A 26,162-nucleotide genomic window follows, 5' to 3' on the forward strand; every position below is an offset into this window, starting at 1 on the left:
ATGCTACAGACGAAACAAGGGCCGGGGAGGCCAGGACTGAAAATCAGGAGTCTCAAGATAGTGAGAGCTGATTTGCTGTGCTTCACAGCTCAGCAACAGACTCTGGCCACTGCTTATTATGGCTTGATTCAGAATAAGTCTGTGATTCTCAAATTCTTTCAGTCTCTCAAAGCCTTTTCAGAGATCAGTGCCATTCCAAGGACACATGGATCAGGACTACTGCCAAGGCTGAGAATGGATGGACTGATCTAAAAATCCCAAAACAGTCTTGTTTCTGCATATGGAGTATGTCAGTATTTAGCGTATTAGGAATTAATACAAGAACATTTTTAGTATTCAACTAATTCATTTAAAAGATAAAGAGCACATTTCTGAATGAACTGTTATCACTGTCTTACAGTTTCTCTTACCTTGTAAGTGTCTGATTTGACAGAAGGCAGCTGGATTCTCTCATCTGCTCCTGCACTCAGTCTACTGTAGCAGGTTGTTTTGGTTGTTAAAAATCTGCCCTCACAGATACGTAGTTAGCAAATGGCAGTGACTTTCATAACTTTAGATCCTTAGGAACTTTCTTTTTTGGAAAAATGTGGGTTCTGTATTGTCCACACTGGTCTAGAATTCTTAATCCTTCTGTCTCAGTGTTGGGATTTCCAATATATGCCATCAAGCCTAGTCTGGGTATTCTTTTTTGATACAACAGAAAAATTCAACAAATTGTAGCTTCTTAAAAATTGATTTATAATGTGAAATCTCTGTCTATCCATGGACTCTACACACTCTGGTCCACTTTGTTGCATTGATCTAACTTGTGCTTTGGATGTGTGACACTGAAACACACATTGGACATTTGGAAGATATTGGTTCACTAACTTAAAAAATCCTCCAAATATTCACACATCCATTGTTTCTCAGAAGCTTTCACAGTCAGATAACAGAAACAAGCTTTTTAAAATGGCACGCTTCACTGCAAACTGATTTTAACATTGGCAGTTACTGTCAGATTTTCCTTAAGTTCACAGCTCACTTCTTTCTATTTCTAGAAAATATCTGAATGACCCATATGTCAATCACCTTAGAATTAAAAGGTTTGTTGTTACATGATAGAACCTCAACTGGCAAGTGAGTCTATCATGGTCCCCTTCTTGAAGATGGTTCTGTGTGTGGTATACAGCAAAAACATTTGAGTTTTGTTACATACATGTAATTGAGAGTTAAGATTTAATAAAACAGTTTCTTACTGCTTCATTAGGGGTAATGTGCAGGCTTTTTATAAAAGTATGACCCTGGCTAAGCTCACAGCCTATTGCTGCTGCCTTCATTGCTGGGGCTCTTAACAGTTTTGCCCATACTGTGTACCCTCAATACAAATAAAACACAGTACAGGCATGTGTTAGCTTAAGCATCATATCGGATGAGTTTTTACTCCCAGGTACTTATGAGTAGTCATGGCTCACCATACTTTGAGAACCATTGGGAGAAAATACTAGTTTTATAAAGTCAGAGGAATGTTTCTCTAGTCTCTTGAGTGCCCTGTTGCCTTCTTCCTTCCATCTTGCTCCAGTAACTTCCCAGAGCAGATCCCTGTTGGACCGTAAGCATCCCTCACAGTGAAGCAGCTTCACCTGGTGGACTGCCGAGGTCCAGGGCTACGACTGAGCCACAACCTAATCATGCCCTTTGCTCCTCAGCTCTGAACCATCACATCCACTCAGTTAAAACAGCCTCCATCGGGACTTTAGGAAGGAGCCGGCCTCCTATGCCAGTGGTTGTTCCGAGTGCCCCTGAAGTACAGGAGACCACCAGGATGCTGGAAGACTCGGAGAGTGTAAGTTCATGGGGCCTCAGCTGAGCCAGGATGGCCTGAGGGAGCTGCTTGCATGCTATTAGCTGATTGCACTTTTGTGTACACTGAGGTCTTTGCCACCATAGGTAGAAAGCAGATTCACTCACTCGTCAAGCCTGTGGGATGCACTGTGGCTTTGGTTTGATGCCAGCCCTACTCTAAGTCTTAAAGTGCTTTGTCGTCCCATCGAAGTCAGTGATGCACAGCCTTACTCTCGTTGCTGTCCCTTCTACTTGATGCTAGGAATACGCACATGTTCTTTCATCCCTGAGCTCCATCCTGGGCCTAACATGGTTTTCAGACCCCAGTACACAACATCTGCATTTCCAGATATGGGGTTCTCTAAAGAGAAGTCCAGAGATGCAGGGTACACACACTCTTGCTCTGACAGGGCTCTAGAAAGGGAAAGCGACAGAGCTTCTGCCTTGTGAGGTCATTGCAGGTGTGTGTGTGTCAGGAGAAATGCATTGTGTGTTGTCAAGAAGTGCTGTCTTTATTAATAACGACCTCGAGTACATCCTGCCGCTTCTGACTTCACAGAGCCAGCCTGGCTTCAGTAGGCCGGCTTCCCAGGGCAGTGTTGGCCAGACTGCTTGATACTCTGGGCTCTCCTTTCTGGACAGCTCTTCAGATCATTCCCAGTAATGGTGTTCTCCCTTCTATAGAGCTATGAACCAGATGAGCTGACCAAAGAGATGGCCCACCTGGAAGGACTAATGAAGGACCTAAATGCCATCACCACAGCCTGATGACCTTCACCTGGACATGACTTCAATCTCAGTCTAGATGTCTTGGAACTTAACCTTGAAAACAAGGAATTGTACAGAGTACGAGAGGACAGCACTTGAGAGCAGGAGCCAGCAAACTAGCCAGTGCCTCCATGTGGGGTTGGCTCTGGGCACAGCCACCTGCCTTCTCCTGGTCAGCCTGGATTATGCTTGTATTGGGGCAGCTTCCCTTTGCCTGCTGATAGCCTGCAGGACTGGGCACTATGGGCCAAAATTTTGTGTCCAGGGAAGAGGCAAGAAGTACAGCCTGCCTTTTGCTTTGTGGTCACTGGCTGTGTCTTTGTGCTGCAACTGCATCACTTTTATGGAGTGTAGACGTTGGCATTTATGTACAATTTTGTGTCTTATTTTATTTTACCTTAAAACACTATCAGAAGCCAAGGGAGTCCGTGATGTTCTCTGCAAGCAGTTGACACTTGACTGCTGGTTCCAGTTACTTACGGAAAGTCATCGACAGTGAGGTTGTTGGACACCATTGACAGGCATTGGCTTGTTGTGGGCTTCATTTTTACTTTTAATTCTGAGACACTGCATCCTCTGCCAGCTGTTAATCCATCACTTTGAGGGGAGGACATGTTGCATCGCTGTTTGTAAGCTTTTTTATTATTTTTTTATTATAATTATTAAAGGCCTGACTTTCTCCTCTCATCACTGTGAGATTACAGATCTATTTGAATGAAATGTAACATTGAAAAGACTTGTTTGTTGCTTTCTGTGCAGATTCAGTATTGGGGTGGGATTGGGGATTGGGAATAGGAAATGGAGGGGCTGCTGAGGCCCTGTGAATGTTTCTGTCAGTGTACTTTGTTCCAGAAGCCTGCAGAGGATGAGCAGCATCCTTAGTGTCCTTTCCTGGCATGTCCATCTTCGTGTCACTGCATAGCAACTGTAACAACTGGGTTTTGTTTGGATCTGGTCATAAATTCTTGTACAACAGTTGGTTTTGATGATTTGGCCGCTCTGGTATCTTGGTCGTTTCGTCTTTGGAGTGTCCATACTGAGGTCCCTAGTGATGTATATTTAATTGCTTAAGAGATGCCAAGTAGAACCAGAGCCTGATTCTGCTCTGAGAAGCCAGAAAGCACAGGGTGGAGACTCCTTTTGTGCTGCTATTATTGGTTCTCTTTGGAAGGTTAAAAGCTAAAGTAGAAGCTTGGTTTCCTATTCCAAATAGGACGCCTGTTTCTCTGGGAGCCAGTCCTCAGCCAGGCAGCTCTCATGTCCGCATTGCAGAGGCTCTCCTGAAAAAAATCAGCCAGGATGAGGCAAGATGGTGTGGTGCCCATGAGGCTTCCCCACATGTTCCTGGACTTAATTCTTCAAGGAACAGAGGACAGAGATAACAGAAAGAGGGTCAGCAGAAGCAGGTGCCTTCATCGATCCCAGCAGCTCAGCCAAACCTCAGTTAGAATGAGGCAGCAGGAGATTCCAGCTGTGCTGAGGGCTCAGACACACACAGAAGACTTTGCAGCGTGTTAAAGAGGTAAGCTGAGGTGTGTATTTGGTGGTGGTTTTTTTTTTTTAATGTTAATATATAATAAAAGGTGTAAGACTAGCCTTCAGGCATCATCTTCTCCAACAGATCCCTGGAAGACAGTATAGAAAGTAAATCGGGCTTGAGCGCCTTAGCCAGTGAGACTACTCAGACCACCAGTGGCTAGCCTAGCCTACCTGTCCATGAACATGGGTTATTTTACCCTTTTAACTTTCAACAAGATGAGCTCTTTGTATGATTGTGGGTGGGGGATTTGAAAACGCAATGATCTAACTCCTGTTGCTCTTCTAGCTGGTCACATGACAGCACCAGGCAGGGTTCTGGGACATGATGCTTTGACTCCTACAAAATGCTGTCAGAGCATTCTGGCCTCCTGTAGGCTAGATTCTTCAGAAACTGTCTAGCCTTTGCCCACAGAGCGTGCTAGGTATTTAGAGCATTCCTTCCCATGAACCCCAGCACTTCTGTTACCTCAGGGCCTTGGTACCTGGATACTGCCACAGAATTTCAATGGGGCGGGGAGGGGTGTATTTTTAAATAAAGTAACTTAAAAGTTGGGGGATTTTTTAAAATTCAGAAAATGCAAAGCTATTCTGTATTACACCATTTCACAATTTAATGTCTTATATTTTCCTGTGACTCTGGAAACTAAACCATTGTGTGTCTTGTCGCATCTTAGTTGAGCTGTGGCTCAGCGGCTCCCTTCAGGAGGGTGTGGAACAAATGTGTTTGTTGCCTTGCTGCCTGCTTAAGGGTCTGAAGGACTGCTGGGACTGGGTTCTGTACACACGTTTGGCCTTTTCTGTAGTTGATGCTGTAAAGCTTATGGCTTTTTTAAAAAAGTAATTTCATGTTTTTATTTAGTATTGGAAGTCCAATACACTTTTTTAATCCAATCAAACTGGTCTGGTCAAAAAGTTCTTTCCCTTAAAAGTTTGGGGTCTCCTATTTCCAGCTTCCAGTGACTTCTCTGTGGGTCTCACTGCTATAAAGACAGGAGTTAGAATGGCAATCTGGGCAGAGGTAGCAGGTAATAAAAGAAGTGTCTGACTGCCAGCCCCAAAGATGTGTCTTTTTCCTGTCCATTTCTTGCTGTTGCTGCTAGGGGCCGGGGGTGGGGGGTGGGGGGTGGGGAAGCCCAAGGAATGGCAAACAGCACCGAGCACAAAGCAACCCTGAGGTTCACAGCATCATGCTGAGTCAGCTCTCTTATCTGAAGAGGCAGAGTTCCACTGTTGAGATCTTTCCATTTTCCATGCCTGGAATAGTGATATCCTCAGCATCACAGGCCCCCTGCCATCTGTTATCCTGTGACAGAGGTAGTGCTAGATCAAGAGTGCAGTGTCCCTCCACTCTTGTGTCCATCTGCTCTGCTGCCAGCCTGCACTTGGAAACCTGGATAGCACCCACTATCCCTGTTAGTGGTGCTAGATTGGCCTCAGGATAGTCCAAGTTCCCAAAGCTCCAAGAATGCTTGTCTGCCCTTATGTTTGCATCCAGATAGACAAGTAAGTACCAGATACACTGCTACTCCAGCCTGGGAAAGCTGCTCTTGAGATTCCACCCCTCCCTAGCCACATCGCTCACCCGCGCTACCCCCTCTGCATCCCTAGATGGCACTCTTGGCACATTTTCCAATGATGGCTCTGTCTTTCTACAGGCATTTGGTCTCAATAATAACAAGAGTTTCTTGCTGCTTTCTGACTGCCTCGGGGTATATGCAGTTTCTGTCGCTAGCAGATGCCTGTCTCTTGGATGGGTGGACAAATAGCCCTAAAGATAAGGTCTAGGGCCTGCTGGGAGGCTTCTTCTATTAGCCCCTCCCTACCTTGCAGGGACCTCAAATTGATTGGTCCTTAGTGTTGGGTACCAGGGCCCCTTTGGAGTCCTGGAGTGCACTTGAAAGAGAGCTGCCTACATCACAGAGTCCTTAGAAATCATGCTCTTGCCACAGCTGCCACCTTGGTCCTGAGAAGTAAAACGAAGTTGCCCTCAAGACTGGCTCCAAGTTGAACAACATGGACAAAGCTCTGGGGGGAAAAAGGCTCCCCTGGCCCCCATCAGTCATCTCCTCCCTCCTGCCAGGGGTAGGTAGCACCATCTGGAAAGACTGGAAAACATCAAATAAGCCACCAAATGGTTAACTAAGGCCATGTGAATAAGCAGGAACTAAGAGGAGTCACCCCTGGCCTCATAAAAGATTCCAAGTGCCGTACTAGTAACCTTGGGCTTCTGGCTACCAAGGAAAAGAAATACTAGGGTACTGGGGAGATATTAATTGAAAGGAAATATTCTAGTTCATTCTGCTGTAATAAAAACTGACCAAAACAACTTAGGGGAGGGAAGGGTGTATTGGGTTTACAAGTTCCTGTCATAATCCACGAGAGAAGTCTGAGCCGCCCTGTTTGCTGTTTCATAGCATTATCTCCAAGCAAGGAATCACTTTGCCTCCAAAGGAATAAAGAGACATGAAAGATGCCTCTTGTTGGCTGCCTCACAGGGGTTTTACCACCTGCAGTTACCTGGGCCTTCCTACATCAGTATAGCTAGCGGTCTGCCACAGACCTGCCCACTGGCCAATCTGATCTTGGCAATTCTTCTTCTGTGGAAGCTTTCCTTTCAGATAACTCTAGGCCATGTCAAGCTGACAGTTAAACATAACTGTCAGGAACATAAATAATACTCCAGACTCTTCATGCTATGTACTAGTGGGATAAAATACTATTTAAATCTATCACTATCCTTAAGCTTAGTGGCTGATGTTCATGTTAAGATGTCCTTTACCCAAAGATCTAGAGATGAGCAGTTGCTACATTTCAGAGGAAAGATGATTGGAAATTTCCTTCATTATGGGTAGGGTGGGCCTGGAAAGCTGAACCTTTAAGATGATCAGGGGAAGTGTTTCCAAGGGGAAATCAAAAGAAAATGCTTTGAGGCATCTGAAAGAATGTCTTAAAGTGAATGGATCACCAGCGTGCCCAAATGCTGTTTGACCTTGTATAAGCTAGGTCCCTTCCAACACCCAAATCTGAAGTGACAGCTGCTCTGGGCACAAGGCACTGCCCAAACTGAGATAAGAACATCTAGACAGGAAGACTCACATCCAAAGCTTGGCCTGGTAAGGGTGGCCCATATGGATGGCCCATATGGATGGGCCCTCTGGAAGCAAGACCTTAAGAGTCTGAAGCTAAGAACTCCATGGTATCAAGAAGTACAAGACCTTCAGTACAGTTGGGCTCTAGCCAGCAGAGTCCAGATCCTAAAAGGTCCTGGGCCATTGTACACATTGGATACAATGTTCCAGGGTCCTGGAGCAGACTCCTGTCACCTGGTTGCTACACGCTTGACCCACGGTGAACACCTCTACCCTCTCCCAGATGGGGGGGCAGGAACCACCGTAAGCTCTCTGCACCACACTTGTGCTCCATGCTCGGCCAGCCCTGTCAGCCCTGGCTCTCTAATGTCCCCAGAGTGCCACTTCTTGTCTGTTACGCAGTCTAGTCTCACATGGAATCTGGTGATGAGCACTTACAGCAGGCCAGAATCTTTTTTAACTTAAGTTCTGTCTCCCTTGCTCAACATCACACAGTTTCTTGAACAACAACAGTTGAGCCTGGCCCACCTGACCTCTTTCTTCCCTTCCCTTTCTCTACTTGGCCTGGCAGCAGAGCAGACTGCCTCTGCATAATAAGTGTTGTGTGTGGCCTCTGCACCGTTTCTTCCCCCCCACCCCTTCAACTCACCACTGGCTCTGTCAGTATGTGTGTGTTTTAAAGACCCAATCTAACTAGATCCCTGATTTTTTTTTTTTAATGTTTTTTTCCAATACATAAGGACTTCCTTAAGGAAAGAACTGTATTGTGTTTGGATTCTCCACCTTAGTGCCTAATGCACTGTAGGGTTTTACTAAATGAGTTTCTCCTGTGAGAAAGATAAGCCCTGAAGTCTGCTGGCTACTGCATCATGACCCAGCTCAAGTTCTTCCTCCAAGGCAACACATCGTTAGGAAGGCTTGTTCGGAAGAGGCCTATCCACTGAGTCTGAGATGTCAGAAGAGAACCCATATGCAGGAGATGGGCAGAGAGAAGTGCTACAGAGCTGCCCACTCCACATGGATGCCTGAAAGAAGACACCTAGACATCCATGTCAGGCTCAGACTCCTGTCACTGGGGTAAATGCCAGAACTCCAGCAGGCCAGTACAGAGGGACAGAGTAAGCTAGTGCTGTCCATTCACAGAGCATTTTCTGGACAAGGCTGGACCCACTTGAACTACATGTGGCAGATCAGATGCTGCAGGTTGGAGGTCAGCCTAGTGAGTTAAGGATGAAGTAGATCCTTTCATAAACTCAAAATCAGGTTTTGGGGTGAGGAGTTGGCTCAGTGAGTGAAGTGCAGGGACCCAAGTTCAAATCTCCAGAATCCACAGAAAGCTAGGCAGAGTGGCACAGGCTTGTAACCGCAGCACTTCTATGAGATACAGAGACAGGTAGAGATGGGGATGAGAGAGGGGAGATAACCTGAAAACTCACGGTTCAGCTAGCCAGGCACACAGCAGCAAACAACAGAGACCCTACTTAACAAGCTGGAAGTCAAGAACCAATGCCTGGAGTTCTCCAGCCTCCTCCGTGCTCCTGGACTCACACCAGTACACACAGACACACAGAGGCCCTGTTGAGAATTCTGAGTGGTTTACAGCTTTCTGAAAGAGGGAAGAAGAGCTGGGATTCTTGGAGGCGAATGACTAGAGCAGGCACCTATCGACAGAGTTGCCTGGGGAATGGTAGATAGAAGAAACTGCTTATGAACACTGTAGACGAACAGAAGGAAAGCTGGCTGGAACTGAAGCCAATGAGCATGTGGAATGGGCAGGTATCACAAAGGAATATCTCGAGTCTGTCAGAATGGGTTTTCCTCTCCCAAAATTCAAGGAGTTATACACTGTTTACAGGTACTTCTGGAGCCTGTGGTGCCTACGTATGCAGCACGAGTTAGACATATGTTGGTGACTTGCTCCCAGCCTAGGGGAGGACATAGATCCTTCACAACAGAAATCACCACCCGGCGTGGAAGCCTGCACAACAATTTGGCAAAGGATGCCATTTCCAGCCCTGAACGGAAGCTTGGGGGTCATGAAGCTGGCGGAGAGAATGGTGCAAATCCACTCAAAAAAGGAACAGTTTCTCTCAGTCCTCGTTGCATGGACCAGATCTAATGAGAAGACAAACAAGCAGGTAACTAGATAATTGCAACAGAAATGCTTTTAAATGATTTTTCTAAAGAGAGTAAGGGATAATTCTAAAGAAGGAACAGAGAGTGGTGAATTTCTCTTACCATGGTTTTTACTGCATCCCATGTTTGGCAGGATGTCTGCCCCCCCCCACCTCTGTGGGGGGGGGGAGAGGTGGGGGAGGGAGAGAGAAGGGGGTAGTGGAGGGAGAGAGGAAAGAAGGAAGAGGGAGAGAGTCATTCTCTTCTGATCAGAGAATATACTTGAATGATTTCATCTCTTTTAAATCTATTCAGACCTGTGGTCTGTCTTGAAGGATGTTCCATATGCATGTTGGGGTACTGTTGGAAGAAGTGTTTAGAGACACCTGTAGGTATAGTTGGTCTAAGCTGTCCAGGTCTTCCACTTGCTTTTTGCTTTTTGTTATTTGAAGGCAGGCTCTCGTATAGTTCAGGCTGTCCTAAAACCTCCGCTCCTCCTGCTTTTGTCCCCAGGTGCTGGGATACAGTTGTGTACCACCACATCTGGCTCCCAGGTGCTGGGATACAGTTGTGCACCACCACATCTGGTTTCCAGTCGATTCTCTTGTTACTCTTCAGTTCATCTGCTCTATCCCAGTCTTGAAAGTGGAGTGCTGGCTGGCAGTTATTACTGTTGACTTGTCTACTTTTTAGGATTATTTCATGCATCTGAGGGGAATGTATTTTTATAAATGTTATATTTTTTTCATTGGTTAGCCATTTTCAAAAAAATATCCTTTGTCTTTAGCAATAATTCTCCCTTAAAGTGTCTTCAGTATTAGAGCGACACTCTGGTCTTCTGGCCATTGTTTACCTGGTGTATCTTTCACATTTTTTCTTTTCAACTTAGTGGTATATTTGAGGATAACATATATCTATGTCTTATAAACAGTATACAGCTAGATCATGGGTTTTAATCCTCTTTGTAAGTCTTTTGCTTTTAATATGAATGTTTAGTCTATTTACATGTAATGCATTTACTGATACGATAGAAGTTACATCTGGCATTTTTCTATTTGGTTTCTCTATATCCTGCTTTTTAAAATAATCTCATCACTGCCACAGATATTTTCTACTGTGTGATTTTAGTTATCTGGCCAGAAAACACAAATCGCTAAAAAAATTGGCAAGTTGGTCATCATCAAAATTAAAATTTTTGAACTTTGACAGATACAAATAAGAAAATAAAAAGGTAGGCTACAAACTTATAGAAAATAATTCCCAAACAACTATTTATCAAGTACTTATATGTTGACTAATTTAGTTAAAATTCAATAATAAGGAAATTGAAGGCCTGTGAGATCAATTGTGTAATAATTTGAATAAGCATTTTTTTTTACCACAGATCATATATGGGTGGAAAATGGATGTCTAAAGTGACACACAGCATCTTTAGTCCTTGTGGAAATGCACACTGAAAGCAGAGTTTACATGACATACCCCTGGAGTGGTGACATTGCAGCTGACGGTTGCAAGCGTGAGGAGATGAGGTGACTAGGACCCGCGTATAATTGCTGATAGAGACTCAAGCGGCCCTTCCACTTTGGAAAATGAAATTACAAATATACTAATCATCTGACTCACAAGAGTCGTTGCTGGGTATTTATAATCAATGAAAACATTCAAACATTGTTTTGAAACAATTAGAAGAATAAGTTTTTAAGTATTCTCACCACAAAAATATGATATATGAAGTAATACATGTTCATTAGATCAATTTAGCCAGTTCACTAAGTACATATTTCAAAGCATCATGTTGTGTATGATAATCTGTATTTGCCGATTTAAGTGTTTTAAAAATCCACATTCATATGTCTTGAACACAAACATTCATAGAAACTTTATTCTTAATAGGCAAAAATGAAAATAGCCCAGTTGTTTGTTAAATAAACAAATCCTGACCAAGCCATACAAGGGAGCTCAACACAGCATCCCATGGGCAGAGCTCAAAGGCTCTGGGCTGAATGAAGGATGTCAGGCAGGACTAGACTAACTGCTTCATGAGTCCACTTACATGAAATCTCAGAAACATCAAAACATGAGGGATACAATGACAGGCTGCTGGAAATCAAGTAAGAGGATGAACCTGACGAGGGATGAGAGAGGGTCATGAAAGTGTTCTGGTTCTAACTGGTGATGGTTAGACCTCATTGAACTCAACACTTAAAATGGGTGAATTTTGCTGCATATGAATTAAAACTCAATAGGAAGCATAGATAAAATTAGCAATAGTAACAAAACCACGAGAAGCTAGGAACAAATCCAATGAACTGTGAAACCTGATGAAGACCATTAAAAAACCATATTAAAAGATGGCCAAGTTGTTCTTGAGCTGATGTGCTAGTGAGTGTTAACTATCAACTTGACCCAGGCAACCAGAATCACCTGGGAAGAATCATAATGGAAAATTGCACAGATCGGGTTGTTCTGTGCTCATGTCCTTGGGAGATTGCCTTGATTGTTAACTGATGTAGGAAGATGCAGCACACCGTGGGTGGCGCCATTCCCTGAGCGGGGACTCCTGAGCAGTATAAAGGGAGAAAACAAGCTGAGATTCCACAGTAAGTCAGGACCCATGTGTCTGTTCTCTCTCTGCTCTTGACTGTGGGTGTGGCACTTTAAGTTCCTTCCTTGACTTCCCTGTAGTAATGGACTGTAACCCAGAAGTGTGAGGCAAACAAGCCCTTCCTCCCCTACGTTGCTTTTAGTTGGTTATTTTATCACCACAACAGATATAAACTGACAACTGGCAAGTATTCCAGGTCCCTATTCTACATATACAACCTCTTTTGTGATTACGTTGTGGCCCTGTGACAATGGAATATGAAAGAAAATGACTGAATAACATAAGATCAGAGTATGAGAAGTGTCTTAAGCAGAGAAGGCACTAAGGAAATTTCTAGAATTTAAAATATTTATATTGACAAACTTAAACTTCATTTTTATATAGAAAGCATCTGTTTATCAAAACATATAAGGGGAGATGGGAGGGAAGGAGGAGGGAAGAAAAGGAGATGGAGGAGGAGGGAGAGGGAGAGAGAAAGAAAGAGCATGATACAAGCCATGCGTAGGAAGAGGGTATTTGTGACACATAGTTAATAAAGAATTTATTGTGTTTTCCTAGTAGATAAGTGTAAAAGCCCTACAAATCAACAAAAAGACAAATGACACTAGAAAATGGAACAAAACACATAAATCCATATTTTTCAGAAGTAAAAACACAAATTAGTATATGAACAAAGTATATGGGAAATTAGTGTATGAACAGAGACCCAGCCTTAGATATTTGCTCAATAAAACACAATTAGTAGCAGTAGGCTGGGGAGTAAGAAGCCCGATGACTCCGTTATTGGCAAGGACGTGGAGCAAGAATAACTCACACCCTGCAGGTGGGAGTGCAAATTGTTTGAACTACTTAAAACAGGTTGGCATTATCTCATAAAAAGAAGATTAATTTGCCGGTGACTGTTCCACTGCTAGATATGGAGCCTAGAGACGGTTCAGCAGGAACCCTGACTGGAAGCTCTTGTAGCAGCCACTTCTGCAAGGGAGAGAACCTGACTTGGCTTTCCCATCTCCAGACTGGAGTCCTACACAGGTGAGACAAAGAAGAGGCCTTAGTGGCCCCCAGTGGTAATACCCAATGTACAACACAACGGCATATGCAGTGGGGTAGTATTTGTTTAACAAACACTTTAAACCAAAAGTCTGTTCAGTGGACCACAGAGATTAAAGGAGTGTGGCCCTTTAATAAAAGGGCAATAAAAAGACTCTTTTTGTTGCTGTAGCAGGGCTTCTGCTGTCCAGGCTGGCCTCCAGCTGGTCACATGGCTACCCTTGACCCCCTGGCCCTCTTGCCTCCACCTCCTGAGTACTGGGGTTACAGGCATGTGCCCCCACGCCCGTTCTTAGGCTGGGGATAGAACCCAGGGATTTGTACATGCTGGGCAAATACTCTGCCAACTGAGTGGCATCCTCAAACCTATAGATCCTTATTGTAGAGAAATTCAAAACAGTGACAAAACTAACAATCACAATATAAATAACAAAATCCTCTTCCCCTCCAAGCAGCCACTTCTAATCCAACTTCTCAACCTTGGTATGCAACCAAATACATTATACGGAGACCTTATTTCTGTAAAAGGGAGTGGAAGGTAGCTCTCAGATAAGTGATTTTTCCTGGAGAAGCAGGGCCACAGGTGGCCACAGAGAAGATGCCTTCAGAGGTGTTCTTTATGTTCTGTTTCTTAAACTGGGTGGGTAGTAAGAGGCTACTGTTGTTACTGTCTCCATATGGAATGCTTCTGCCTATCTGAAATATTCCACCTTCAAGAGAAAGAGAACTAAAGAAATAAAGTCAACGGGGTGAGAGGTCAGCAGGGGCAGAGGTCAGCAGGAGAGAGCTGAGCCACACTGGGAGCTGCAAGCAGCAGAGAGTGGAAGAGCCTAGTCCATCGAAGAGGATGAAGCCCTAGCCAAGGCTGAGGGAATGGGGAGCCTGGGTTGAGATAAAGTATGGGAGGCTTTTGTCTACAAAAGGAGAAGCCCTGGACATGAGTGAGGTTACCCTGGAAGAGCATACAGAGTGACAGAAGAGGAGGCCGAGACCAGAGGCCCCATCAGCACTAACCTCTGGGAAGAAGAGGAACTCTTAAAGCTGAGTCTAGTTTAAGTAGGGTGAGTGGAGACCCCAAATCTGGGGAGAACCTGACCAGGGGGGTCTGACACTGAGAAGAACAAGGCCAGGGATGGACATCAGGCCTGGATTCTCCAGTGTGGGCCTAGAGGGCTGGCTCAGAGCCTCTCCCAGGGAGGAGAAATGGAAGCCACGGGTTAAGGAGAAAGAAGAGACTTCCAGGGTAGGAAGTGAGGCCAGAGGGTTGAGACTGCCCTTAGGACATTCTGCTGGAGACAGCAACACTTAGGATGGACACAGCCTCCAGGGAACATTCTAGATCATTCAAATGTTCTTTTGAATGGCCTGGTGTGGACCTATAATCTCAGCTATTCAAGAGGAGGCTGAGGCAAGAGGATCCTGATGCTGAGACTTGCCTGGGCTACGGACCGAATTCAAGGCTAGCCTGAGTGACTTAGCAAGACCTATCTCAAGAAGCAATCTAGAGAATGTAGCTCAGTATGGTACAGCACTTGTCTGGCTTATAAGAGGCCCTAGGTTTGATCCCCAGAAACACACACACACACACACACACACACATATACACACACTGGTCCTTCTCACCTTTCTAATAGCCAGAATAAGAGCTACCCCATGGGCTGAAGCTTGTCAGGGAGGCAGTGTTTAAATTTAGGGAGGGGGGAGGAATATTTCATCACTGACTCTTTAGAATTGTTAGTCAGTGGTAAGGAAAACAAACCAACCACCGTTTTCACTGTGGATCTTCAGTTCTATACAGACCATCAACTCCATGTTATCATTGTGCCACCCTGCCTCTGCTTGCCCTGTGCACGGGAGCCTCGGTCTCCTGCTGAATATGATCCAGCTCCCTCCACTCTGGCTGATGGGCATTCGGTAAGCACCAGCTCTGAGCCTCACACCTCTTTCCTGTGGCCCACTCTCATTGAGGCTTTTGACTTTAAAGTTGGTGAGAGAATGAGACAACAGGAAAGCACCAGGGCTTAGCATACAATAGGCACTTACTACCTGCTCCTGTGAAGTCTAGGAACAAAACAATTACCTGGTGTAGCCACCCGCTTCAGTTTGATTGAGACCTGCCTCTAATCCCACCTCACCCTACCCCACCTATGAAGGCTTCCCTCTGGCCCCAGAGGCCACCTTTTACCAGAGGCCACTGGTCCAGCCTAGGCTGCCCCCACAGCAGCTGAGTTTAGCCCCGCCTATGTCATGCCAGTGGGGTCCCCGAGGAAGCTCTGCTACCTGGCCACAGGGGCCAGTTGTCATGGGGATGCTGGGCATGCTGAGCTGTCTGCTTAGCAACAGGACTCCCAGGCCTGTCACCACGGAAACAGCCTAGGCGAGCAGTGATGGAGAACAACTGGCCAGGTTCCCCACTCTTTCCAGAGGAGATCCCTCTCTTTACGCAGGCAGGATGGTATTCCCCCACCAGCCAGGAACCTGAAGACTGCTCCCCCAGCCCAGAGACCTCCTAACTCCCAAGGTCCAGGGCCTGCAGGTACCCTCTGCAGCAAAGGTTAGGTACAAGAGTGTGATGTCGAAGTGGATGCGGGACCACCTTCCTAGCTCCAGACCTGCCCTTGGACTGCGAGAGCCCCACATCTGTCCTCCATTCACTGATGCCTATGATGCTCTCCCTACAACTGGTCACCTCCTGCCCCCAGCTAATCATCCCCTTCTGAGGGCCTGTCTGCAGCAAGAGGGCATGTGGCCTGTTCAGCATCTAGTTGGATGGCGCTCGCATGTCCTGTACTAGCCTCCTCCTCCTCCTCCTCCTCTTCCTCCTCCTCCTCCTCCTCCTCCTCCTCCTCCTCTTTCTCTTCCTCCTCCTCCTCCTCCTCCTCCTCCTCCTCCTCCTCCTCCTCTTTCTCTTCCTCCTCCTCCTCCTCCTCTTCCTCCTCCGAGACTGGAGCTGTGGCAGAGGCAGGGAGGAGGACCTGCATCAGGGTCCTTCCCCCTTCACACATGACACTGGGGATACACTGCCTCACACACACACTCACCACAGGTTGTATGCAGGTGCACATCTCTCTATAGTTAGGCCTCACACTCCCATGCGCCGTTCTGCATACAACTCAATGCCATGCTTCGAGGGGGGAGGGCAGGCTCATGCACATGTGTCCACAGCTGCTCGAGGGGCAGTGTCCCGCCCCCACCGCCACATCCTCCCTGGAAACTCCAGGTTTCCCTGTGAACCTCACCTCTCCATCTCTGACCCCAAAATAAGGCGGCGTTTGCTGTAACTTTTTTTTATTTAAATAAAATATACAAGACGGTGTGTTTAACCGTTTTCTGTTTTAAAAGTGGAAGATTTGAAAATTGCTTGTAGAGGTTGTGGGGTGGAAGGTCCTACGGACTGGACCTGGCCTCTCCATAGTCACCAAGGAGTTTGCCAGTGTGTCAGAGTGTTTATAAAATGCATGTGTCAGTAGAGAAGGGTGCTTAGGCCAGGCCTGATGACAAAAGACTCCTCCCCCATCTCCTCTCCTCTACCTCTGGGATGGACTCCAGGTTCAGTGGAGTCCAGCTGGCTCCCTAAGATGCCTGCCTTGGGGACAGAACTCAGGTCTGTAAACTGAGTCTGGGAGGTCCCCTGTGTAAACTAGGGCTCCTACCGATCTTCCAGGGCACCAGGGCCGTCACCCCTTCTTTCCCTGCAAACCATCCACAAAGGATTCCCTGTGGCATCCCAGGGCCAAACCTGTTCATGCCACCCTTTCTGGCTGGTGCATGGCATGGTAGAAACAGCCCTCCTCACTGCATGGGCATCAAAGTCCTACCTGCTTCGACCCATGGATAGGGAAGCCTCTGGCTGTGCCTCCACCAGGGTCCTGAAATCTTCTAGTCCAGGGCCAAAACCACAGATCAGCTTAGTCTCTCATCCAAGGTCCTCCTCGGGTACCCAGCCTGTATGTCTCCCCCAGGACCCCACCTCCACATCACATCACTGCGATGACCTCCCCTTTGCACCTCATCCTAATTCCTTTCTCTACCCACGCGTCCCATATTCCAAGGCCTGGCTCAAGCCCACCACTGGCCACGCACCTTCCTCCAGCCGTGATGGAGGCCCAGCCACCTCCTGAGTCCTGAGAGTTTTAAGTCTTGGAGCCCTCAGCTAAAGTTCCCTGGGCTCTCACCATAGTTCACTGGAGCAATGGGCTAAATTTATTGGGGGGGGGGGAGGGGGCAAAGAAACATGATTTATTGAGCACCTACTATGCTGTGTGCCAGGCACTGGGCTGGGCATTTCACATCTTCGTCTAATCTGGTTCTCACTGGTCATTGTGAGGCAGTTCCATAGTTCTTATTTCACTAATGAGGGAACAGAAAGGTCAGGTAACTTGCCCAAGGCCACACAGCTAAGAAGTGGCAGAGCTGGGATTTGAATTGAAACCTAACTACCACCAAGCTCCCATTTCTTCCTCCTGCACTTTGCCTAGAGGCCAAAAGCCAGGGCTCTACCAAACACTGTTTTCTGATGGGAGGAATACAGGTTTTAGCCTTAAGGAGGTTAATCCACAGCTCAGACCAGACCAGCTCTGCCACTCCTGGTTATGTGATTCTAACCAGCCCTCAGTTTTCTCACCTGTGAAATGGGAGAAACCATAATCCCCACCTCCCGGTCTGTGGGTATGTATAACCAGTGCTTGGCACAGAACAGACTCAATAAATAGTTCCCCTCACCTCCCATTGTACAGCTGGAGAAACTTTGGGCCACAGAGGTGACAGGTGTGCTTGAAGCCCTGGGAAGTGAAAGGCTCGGCCTGGAGTCTTCCCCTTCCATGGGACTAGAGGTTGGGCTAGAACTGGGTTGCAGCCCAGAGATGGGGAAAGAGGGTCTGCTGCAAGGTTCCAGGGGTCCCCTTTCCCTGAGGACTGGGAGGGAGAGCTTCCCCCAGAGCCGGCAGTGCCCAGCCTGCGGGCCACAGCAGATAGATGGATGTAAGGTGACCTGGGTGTCCTGGCAACATGGGATTAAACTAGACTGCACACGCATGTGCACACATGGAAGCCGATATCTACACGGCTCTACAGATCACTACATAGCTATACATAGACACATCTTACATACATATACATAGTCATATACATATCTTGCTACGTTTACAGTAGAAAAAAATGCAAGGCCCTCAAGGGTCCGGTGTGTCCCAAGGACTTGGGTGCAGGAGGATCCTGGGAACACACTCCTGGGCGGCCCCCAGCAGAGTGGGCTCCAAGTTCACAGCCAAGGATCTGATGGTAGGTAGCTCTTGCTCTAAAGAACAATACAATGACAGGTCTGTGCTAGGACCCAGACATGGGTCACCCCACCCCTGCCCTGTCCCCAGAGGCCCTGCCTGCCTGCCTGCCTGCCTGCCTTTGGCTGTTGCCTTTGGGCCTTACCTGCTCCCCCCTCCCTCCCGCCCTCCCTCTAGTGCTGAGTATTAAAATAGTCTATAAAAGCAAGTGACCAAAAATCTATAGCTCTAAGAATAATAATACCTGGTTATTTTCTGCTGTCTTTTTTTGTTTTTCTGGGGTATGTTTTTTTTTATGGTTATTATTGTTATTGGTATATCTCCTAATCACAGTTAAACCTGAAGGAAGAAAGGAGCAAGAAAAAGAAGAGGGAGGGAGGGCCCAGCTCATAAATTAGACGGCAGTTTGGAGCGTACTGGCTCAGACCTAGCGCCAGGTTCCCTCTGGGGTGCAGCAGTCAGAGGAGGCCCTCCAGAAGAGGCGGCTCTTGCCCCAAACAAAGAAAGTGGGGGTGGCAAAGAACCTGAGGATGTCTTCCGAGGCAAAGTGACATGCTGGCCTGGGATGGCACCATATGGCCTTCCGGGAGGCCCAAGGCCCCCACTGCTCCCGCTGCCACCCCCAGCTCTGGGATAGAGTGAGAAGGCAGCCACCGACTCCCCTGAGGAGTGAGGCGAGGCCCTGCGGAGAGTCTGGGCCCCATCCTGGGGAAGGGCTGGCTGAGAGGCTGAGATGAGCTTCAGGTCCTGTGTGAGGCGGCCGGGGGTGAGGGGTGGTGTGCCCCTGCGCTGTGGGACCTGGGGAGGTGGAGGACTGGATGCAGGTGGCAGGAGCAGGGAACCATGGGAGCCAGAGGCCCGGGGTGGGGCACTCGGGAAAGTTCTTGGGGGGCCCGGGCTGTGGCCCGGAGGGCTGAGGCCTCCTCGGGGGGTAAAGGCTACAGGAGAAGCCCCCCCAGAGGCCCCTGCCATGAAGGATGGCCGTTCAGGCCGTGGGGGTGTCTCTGGTGTACTTGGTGGACCAGCTGCTAGACCTGGGGACAACTCTCCAGGAGGCTGGCCGAGCTGCCCAGGGCTGGATGATGGTGACCTGGAGGAGGGTGGGGGCGGCAAGAAGTGCTCCAGGAGTCCCAGGCCTCCTCGGGCCCCAGGCAGTGGGGGTGGCGGCTGGGCAGCCTGTGGAGAGCGAGCGCCTGGTTGCAGTGGGGTGAGCAGCGGGGAGTCAGAGGATGACAGGGAGCCACCTAGCGCCTTGTGAAAGTGGCCGAACCCAGTGGTGGTGGCAGCAGCGGAGGTGGATGGTGTCGGGGCAGCGGGGGAACCGCAGGCTCCTGGAGGTGGGGAAGAGCTAGAGGAAGGCAGGAGAGGGCTCAATCCGGGAGGTGCAGAGAATCCAGCCAGCTGTTGGATGTGGAAGGAGGATGAAGACGGGGTGTCCACCTGTGAGGGGCTGCTGGCTGGTGAAGCAGAGCCCAGCGCTGAAGGGATCAAGGACTGCAGCCTCCTTGGGTGCCTCGGTGTCTGTCCAGCCCCAAGGTTGCCCAGCCCAGGTCCGGGAGGAGGCCGGAAGATGGCGGCGGGCAGGCGGGGGTGGTGTGTGAGGGCTATGGCCACCGAAGTAGTAGCAGCAGCAGCCTGCAGTGGCGCCTGGATCAGCGGGGTCCATATGACAGGCGTGGGGGTTGGGGTGGCCGAGGCGGCAGCCTGGACGCGGTGAGCACAGTGGGCCATCTCACGGTCATGCCGCACGATCTGCTGGATGATCTCGTTCTCCTGGTAGTTGAAGACGCCTGAGTTGAGGTCGTGCTGCACCTTGTGGAGGAGGATGGAGTTCTTCTTGCCTGAGCCATAGAACAAGAGCGGACACTCAGGCCACGCCCAGGAAAGGAGATACAGGTCTGCCCTGCCCTCCCGCCTGCGCCCTGCCCCTCACCTATGCGGTCCAGGCGGTCCAGCGCAACCGTCTCGAAGGCCCTCCGCATCATGGGATACTCCTCCAGCACCTCATTGAAGTTGTCCACGCTCAGTGAGTAGAGGCGGCAGTAAGTATCCGCCCTCACGCTGGCTGTGCGACGGCCCCGGGTCAGCAAGCAGATCTCTGTGGACACAGCAGGGCTCAGGGGCAATCAGGTATAAAACTTCGCAGGCCACCCAGAGCTGCATGATCCTGACCTTGGTCTCCACTAGTTGGTACAATGAACTCACTAGGTTACCTGCTAGGTTGTAGTCATACTGGGTAGCAATACTCCCACCAACTGGGTGTCATGCCGTTTCTATCTCTGGGGTCAATCCCCCTCCAATGGACAAAATGCCTTTGCCCACTCTATATTCCTATGCTGAAATCCTGGTCTCAAGGTGATCTGGTACTTAGAGGTGGGGCTTTGGGGAGGTGATTCATACCTTTATAGAAGAGGCTAGAGAGGGGCAGGCCAGAAGGCTGAGCAGTATGGCACTTTTGGCCAAGTCTGATAATGTGAGTTGGATACTCAGGACCCACACTGTAGGAGGGACTTGACCACCCAAGTTGTGTGCTAACCTCTGCATGGGCACTATGGTGTGTGAGAATGGGTAGGTGTGGGTGGGTATATGCAGGCTTAGGCACACACACAAACATAGTAGAAGAAGCTAAGGAAATGACCCGTGTGTTCTTTCTACCATCTGAGACAACAAAAATCACTAGGCGAACCCTCAATGGAACCCACCACACTTGTACCCTGGTCTGTGACTCCTAACCTCCAGAACTGAGAATCCAATTTCTCTATTTATAAGCCACCAGTCTTAAATACTCTATTAAAGCAGACCTCACAGACAGACACCCCTATACCAGGCTCACAGATGCCCACTTCCACACTGTGGCTACAAAGGGCCCCTCCATGCTTCTGATCTCAGGGTATCCCTTTAGCCTAGTTCCCAGTCACCCCCGTTCTCCTGGTGCCCCCTGGCTGCCTCTGTCTCACCTCCAAAATAGGAGCCATCAGCCAGCTTGGTCTCCTTGTTGCCCTTAGTGAGCACACTGACCACGCCGTGCTGGATAAAGTACATCTTCTTGCCGATGGTGCCTTCGCGGATGATGTAATCCCCAGGCTGGAAGACCTCAAAACGCAACTTGGTCAACATGGACGTCACGAAGTTGGGATCTGCATTGGCAAACAGTGGCATGGAGGCCACCAGCTTCCGGCAGTTAAAGTTGATGATCTCCTGTTCCAACGGACAGCATGGGTTGGGACACAAAAAAAAGAAGAGGGTCAGGGAACTGTGTGCCAGCAAGGCCTGGCACCCCTACCATCCACCCAGGCTGCCCGCAGCTCACCTCTCGAAGTGGCTCGCTCAGCTCACCCAAGATGCTTTCCTCATCAAACATCTTGCCCTGATAGCGGTGTTCGTAGTAGTCATGGATACGCTGCCGGGTGTCAGGCGGGAGCTTGTGGAAGGACATGTACTGCTCTACCTGTTTGTACTGAGATGGGAGAGAGACAGGAGTCACTTCCAGACACCCCAGGCTGGTGACCAGAGGCACACTCCAACCCTGGGGCTTTCTTAGCTAACTCTGGCTCAATGTAGTATAAACACACTTATACCCAAAATAATGGCCCTGACTCCCAGCTCTGAGGGGTGATGGAGGTGAGGAGAGAAGGAACAAGCACCATCCGTGTCTGGTCCTCACCGTACCCAAAACTATAAAGATGAGCGGGAATACGGACTGTCAATAGCCCACATATGAGCTAACGACCAGGGAAGTGACCGGGTTTCCTCTAAGCATATTAGAGTCACCAACTTCTGACAGGAGAGACAATAGGGTCAGTAACAGGAAGGGCTGTCGTGGAGCAGAATCCAGGAAGTACACATGAGAGCACCTCACTCTTTTTACAAGCTGTGTTTGTGGATAGATATGGTCTCAGCTGAGACATTGAGGCTTGGTGGTAGTGGTGGTGGTTGTTTTTGGTTTGGGTTTTGGGTTTTTTGACACAGGCTGGCCCCTAACTCATGAAGATCTGCCTGCATCTGCCTCTGCTTCTCTGCCTCTGCCTCTACCTGAGTGCTGGGATTAAAGGCATGTACCACTATGCCCGGCTGAGGGTTTGTTGTTGTTTGTTTGTTTGTTTGTTTGTTTGTTTGTTTGTTTAACAGCAGCTCCAGTCGAGAGTAGACAGGCCTGGCAGGGAAGTAGCCTCCTGGCCAGCCTTTGTGACAGAGGCAGCCTGCACATTTGGTTGGAGTTGTGTTTTGGAGAATTGCCTCTCAACAAACAGATGGGGGAACACCAGGAGGAGTTAGAAAGGCTGCTGGAGTAGTCTAGGGAAGAGATGGGGTTGGGGCGGGGCAGAGAGGTAAGATGTCTGAGAAGGATTTTTAAGTAAATCAGGAAGACTCACCCAAGAATAAAATAAGGGGAAATTCGTAAAGAAGTCCCAGGCAGCTTCAGTCTGTTTGTGGTGTAACAGACCACACAGCCTTTGCTATACAGATCCCTGTTGTGTACACCACAGGCTGAGCCCAGATCTGCCTTTAGATGGCGCCTCACCTAGGCCTGACCTGAGTCCTGTCCTTTATGACCTGACTCCTATCCGACCCACCTCAACTTCTTGGTAACCCAGAACACTGCTTTCTCCCATGCTCCAACACTCCTGGCCTAGAATTCTCTCCCAATTTCTCCTTCTGCCTCTTCAAAGCACGCTCTCCTGCTTCCCCACCCCCACCCTGTGCCCCCTGGCATTTGACAGCATCATCAAACTTGGCTGATGGCTCCCGGATAGGGTCTGAGCTCCTAAGGTTTGTCAGTAAAATGGGCAGAGTGACAGTTTGGTGTAGCAGGGACTACTCTGATGTCATACAGGATGGGGGTGGGTGGTCTGCAGGCCACCCAGGAAACACTGGAGCTGAGAATGGGCTGAGCTGCTGATGCCAGGAGCATGTGAGGGCAGTGTGCAGAACATGCCGCCTGGGAAGCCTCAAGAGGCGGGAGGCCAGCAGGGAGGAATGGCCAGAGACGTGCAGTCCTAGAAACCAAGTGCGAAGCTAAGGAGTGGGAGCCATGTCAGATGCTGAGAGCCTGCTTCCTCTAGCACAGGCTCAGTGACCAGATCCTCCTGAGAAACCCCTGGGTGGACACACTGTTCAACCTACCTTCTCCTGGTACTGGCGCCGGGAGGAGTCCAGGGACTGGATGAGGGCGGTGGCGTGACCGATGAACATGGCATAGCAGGTGGCGCCCACGATCATACTGAGCATGGTGAGCCAGACGTCAGACATGCCTACCGGTGCCTGCCGTCCGTACCCAATACACAGCATGTGGCTCATGGCCTTGAAGAGGGCGTAGGAATACTGCTTCCCCCAGGAGTTGTTCTGCACACACAACACAGGAGGACAAATAAGTGGAGGTGGAGAGGGTAGGCCTGGGCCAGTGACAGGGAAGGGGCCCTTCTTGCTGGCACCTAGAAGATTCCCTGCCAACCTTCAGGCACAGGGCTCCCCAGTGTTGCTTTTGGCTAAAGACTTTCAGCAATGGACAGGGAAGCTGGCAACTCATGGTGGCCGCAAATGAAACCTAGGCCTTGCTATTATTACACTAGGGTGGAGAAGGGGGAAGCAAGGACCACACCAGAAGATACATTAAGGGAATGAGCCAGCTGGTCCTGGCCCTGGACAGGGGAGAGGGAAGCTAAATTCTCCTGGCTGGATAGCATATGGCCCCAGGCTGAGCCACCCTGCTGTCTTTCCCTCACTAAATAGCTCCATCCCCTATCCCTCAACAGCTGCCAAATAGAGCCCATTTCCCCACTGACCTCAATTATAAAGCTAGCATGCTTCCCCTAGGGGGATGGCTCCGCAGGAGCCAGCATCACTGTCCTCTTTTTGGGTGAGAAGCAGTTGGAGCTTCCTGTGCTCTCAGAACCCTGCTTGTCTCCCCAGGGCCTGGGCCCCTGATTCTCCTGCCTCTGCCCCCTAAAGCTGGACTCTCCTGAGTATAGTGTGTGGGCTGGGAGGATGGAGTCAGGGAGGGAGGCTCTTGGCTATTTTTGTCTCCAAAGTGCCTCCAGGAAGGCTCCTTGTAGGAGCAGTGTCTCAGAAAGGCCATCTCTTGAATTTAGTGCATGTGTGGGCCTGATACCTTCACATACATAGAAAAAAAAAAGCCCCCATAAGAAGGAACACTACTGAACCCTGCTCCTAGTATCTTCACTCAGAAGCCAAGGTGTTGGGAACAATGTACAGTCCACAGAGCCCTGTGCCTAGATCCCTAAACATTTCTGCAGCATCTGGAAGGTATCAAATCAGGCCTGGGCCAAGTTCAAGGTCACCATCCTGCCTAGAGCTGAGCTCTCTCTGGAGTCTGTGGTTCAGTCCACATTAGGGTGGGGTGGGTAGGACTGTTCCCCAGGGGTAAAAGAGGCCTGAGCCCCAGCCTTGAGTCCTGGGCCCCAGCCTTAGGGCAGCCCCTAGCTGTCTTCTGTCAGGGTTTCCCACCTCACTGCTGAGCCTCTGGGAACATGGGAAATTCAACCCATATGGCAGATTCCCTTACAGTTAGCTCATCAAAAGGCTTTCCCAAAGGCCTGTCTGATTCTGAAGATGCCTCAGGGTCTCTTTCACCTCTTTCGAAGCCAGTTTTTCATCCTGTGGGGCCCTGGGGATTTGCCTTCAGACCACACCACATTGAACAGGAGGAGAGGCAGGGGTTCACTGGTGCCAGAAAAATAACCCACAGGGACTACTTCTTGGGAAACCCTTTCTGTAGCTGGAGGCTCTGTCCTGAGGCTTTTGGAAGCCTCAAGTCTGATCTTCTAAACCCATGCACAATGTTGGAGAGAGTCACCGTCCAGCCTGCCCACGCTCCATGCTCAGACCTGCACAGGAGGCTGGTGTGGGACACTCAGCTCTGCCTATACAGCACAGAGGCTCTTATGCTGCTGACAGTGCCCTCATGGCCTTTGGTTTTCTCAGCTCAGCTTCAAAGCAGCATGGTAAGGGAGACAGGAGCCATCTGCCCAGTTTTGTCCCATGATCACAACACAGAGTAGCCCAGGTCTTAGTCTCTGTGGGTAAAGCCAGCCCAGCTGTCAAAATGCATGGCTGGATGAAAAAGCTAGAAGGTGCACAAGCTCCAGCCAAGAGTTCTGTGAATGACTTCTTGTACTAGGAGAGACAGCTCAACATGAGAAGGACAGAGCTGTGTGCCCTTAACCGGGCCAGCATCTCACATGCTGGGATTCAGGAGTTACGTAGCCTCTCTACCCGTCTCTGCTTCTGAAGAAGAGACGTCTAGCCCAGAGTGGCAGTGTCATGTACTTACCACCATGCCATTGATGGACACCCAGCAGTCATGGGGGAAGTCCTGCAGCATGGGCACCAGGAACTGCAGGCATCCATCCCAGTGGCAGAGCAGAAGCATCATACCGATGAGGTTGACAATGCGAACCACGGCACTGGCCAGGTCATAGGTCATGTGGAAGATCTGTGGAGTCGAGCCATTGCACAGACAAGTAAGTGGTCAGAGTGGGTGTGTGGGCTGGGGCTGAGGCTGAGGCTGGGGCGGGAATCCAATAAGCAAGACCCAGAAGAGGTGGGCTGGAGGGTACCATGGTGATAAGCCTGGCATCTGTGCGGATGCAGCTATTCTCCCCGTAGGAGGTGCAGCTATCCAGGACAAGAAGTGGGCAGAGAGGCCACCTCAGCAGCTTGCTGAGGGCATGTGGACTCCAGGGAGAAGCCAGCTAGCCCAAAGCATGCTGTGAATCATGTTCTGAAGTCAGCCCCCAGCCATGAGTCCTTCCTAAATCCGTTACTAGGACATCAGGGCCCAGTCCTAGGAATGGCAAAGGGGCAGTGTGGGCCCACAGGCTTCATGTTCAGATAGATCTTGAACCCAGGCCTAGTCCTGACCAAATTCCTAGCTGT

General features: G+C 49.1%; 2 protein-coding genes across 12 annotated transcripts in view; one reads left to right on the plus strand and one right to left on the minus strand.

Annotated features, from left to right (window-relative positions):
- Neo1 (neogenin 1) overlaps window positions 1-5,027 on the plus strand; it is a 154,198-nt gene extending 149,171 nt beyond the window's left edge. For 9 of the 11 annotated variants that reach the window (XM_076925514.1, XM_076925519.1, XM_076925511.1 and 6 more), the window contains 2 exons: window positions 1,689-1,825; window positions 2,509-5,027. In XM_076925514.1, the coding sequence (XP_076781629.1) occupies window positions 1,689-1,825; window positions 2,509-2,592 (221 nt within the window). In that variant the 3' untranslated portion in view covers window positions 2,593-5,027. The remainder of the gene's footprint in view (window positions 1-1,688; window positions 1,826-2,508) is intronic. The other 2 variants (XM_076925520.1, XM_076925522.1) reach the window with 1 other exon arrangement.
- A 13,411-nt stretch (window positions 5,028-18,438) lies between these two features.
- The window catches only part of Hcn4 (hyperpolarization activated cyclic nucleotide gated potassium channel 4), a 38,523-nt gene continuing 30,799 nt past the window's right edge, over window positions 18,439-26,162 (minus strand). The window contains exons 3-8 of the mRNA XM_076925523.1: window positions 25,558-25,719; window positions 23,391-23,609; window positions 21,577-21,723; window positions 21,224-21,464; window positions 20,200-20,364; window positions 18,439-20,107 (exon numbers count right to left, since the gene is read on the minus strand). Coding sequence (XP_076781638.1) covers window positions 18,654-20,107; window positions 20,200-20,364; window positions 21,224-21,464; window positions 21,577-21,723; window positions 23,391-23,609; window positions 25,558-25,719 — 2,388 coding nt within the window. The 3' untranslated portion in view covers window positions 18,439-18,653. The remainder of the gene's footprint in view (window positions 20,108-20,199; window positions 20,365-21,223; window positions 21,465-21,576; window positions 21,724-23,390; window positions 23,610-25,557; window positions 25,720-26,162) is intronic.

Source organism: Arvicanthis niloticus, chromosome 26 (assembly GCF_011762505.2).
Source record: "Arvicanthis niloticus isolate mArvNil1 chromosome 26, mArvNil1.pat.X, whole genome shotgun sequence".
Classification (NCBI taxonomy): domain Eukaryota; kingdom Metazoa; phylum Chordata; class Mammalia; order Rodentia; family Muridae; genus Arvicanthis; species Arvicanthis niloticus.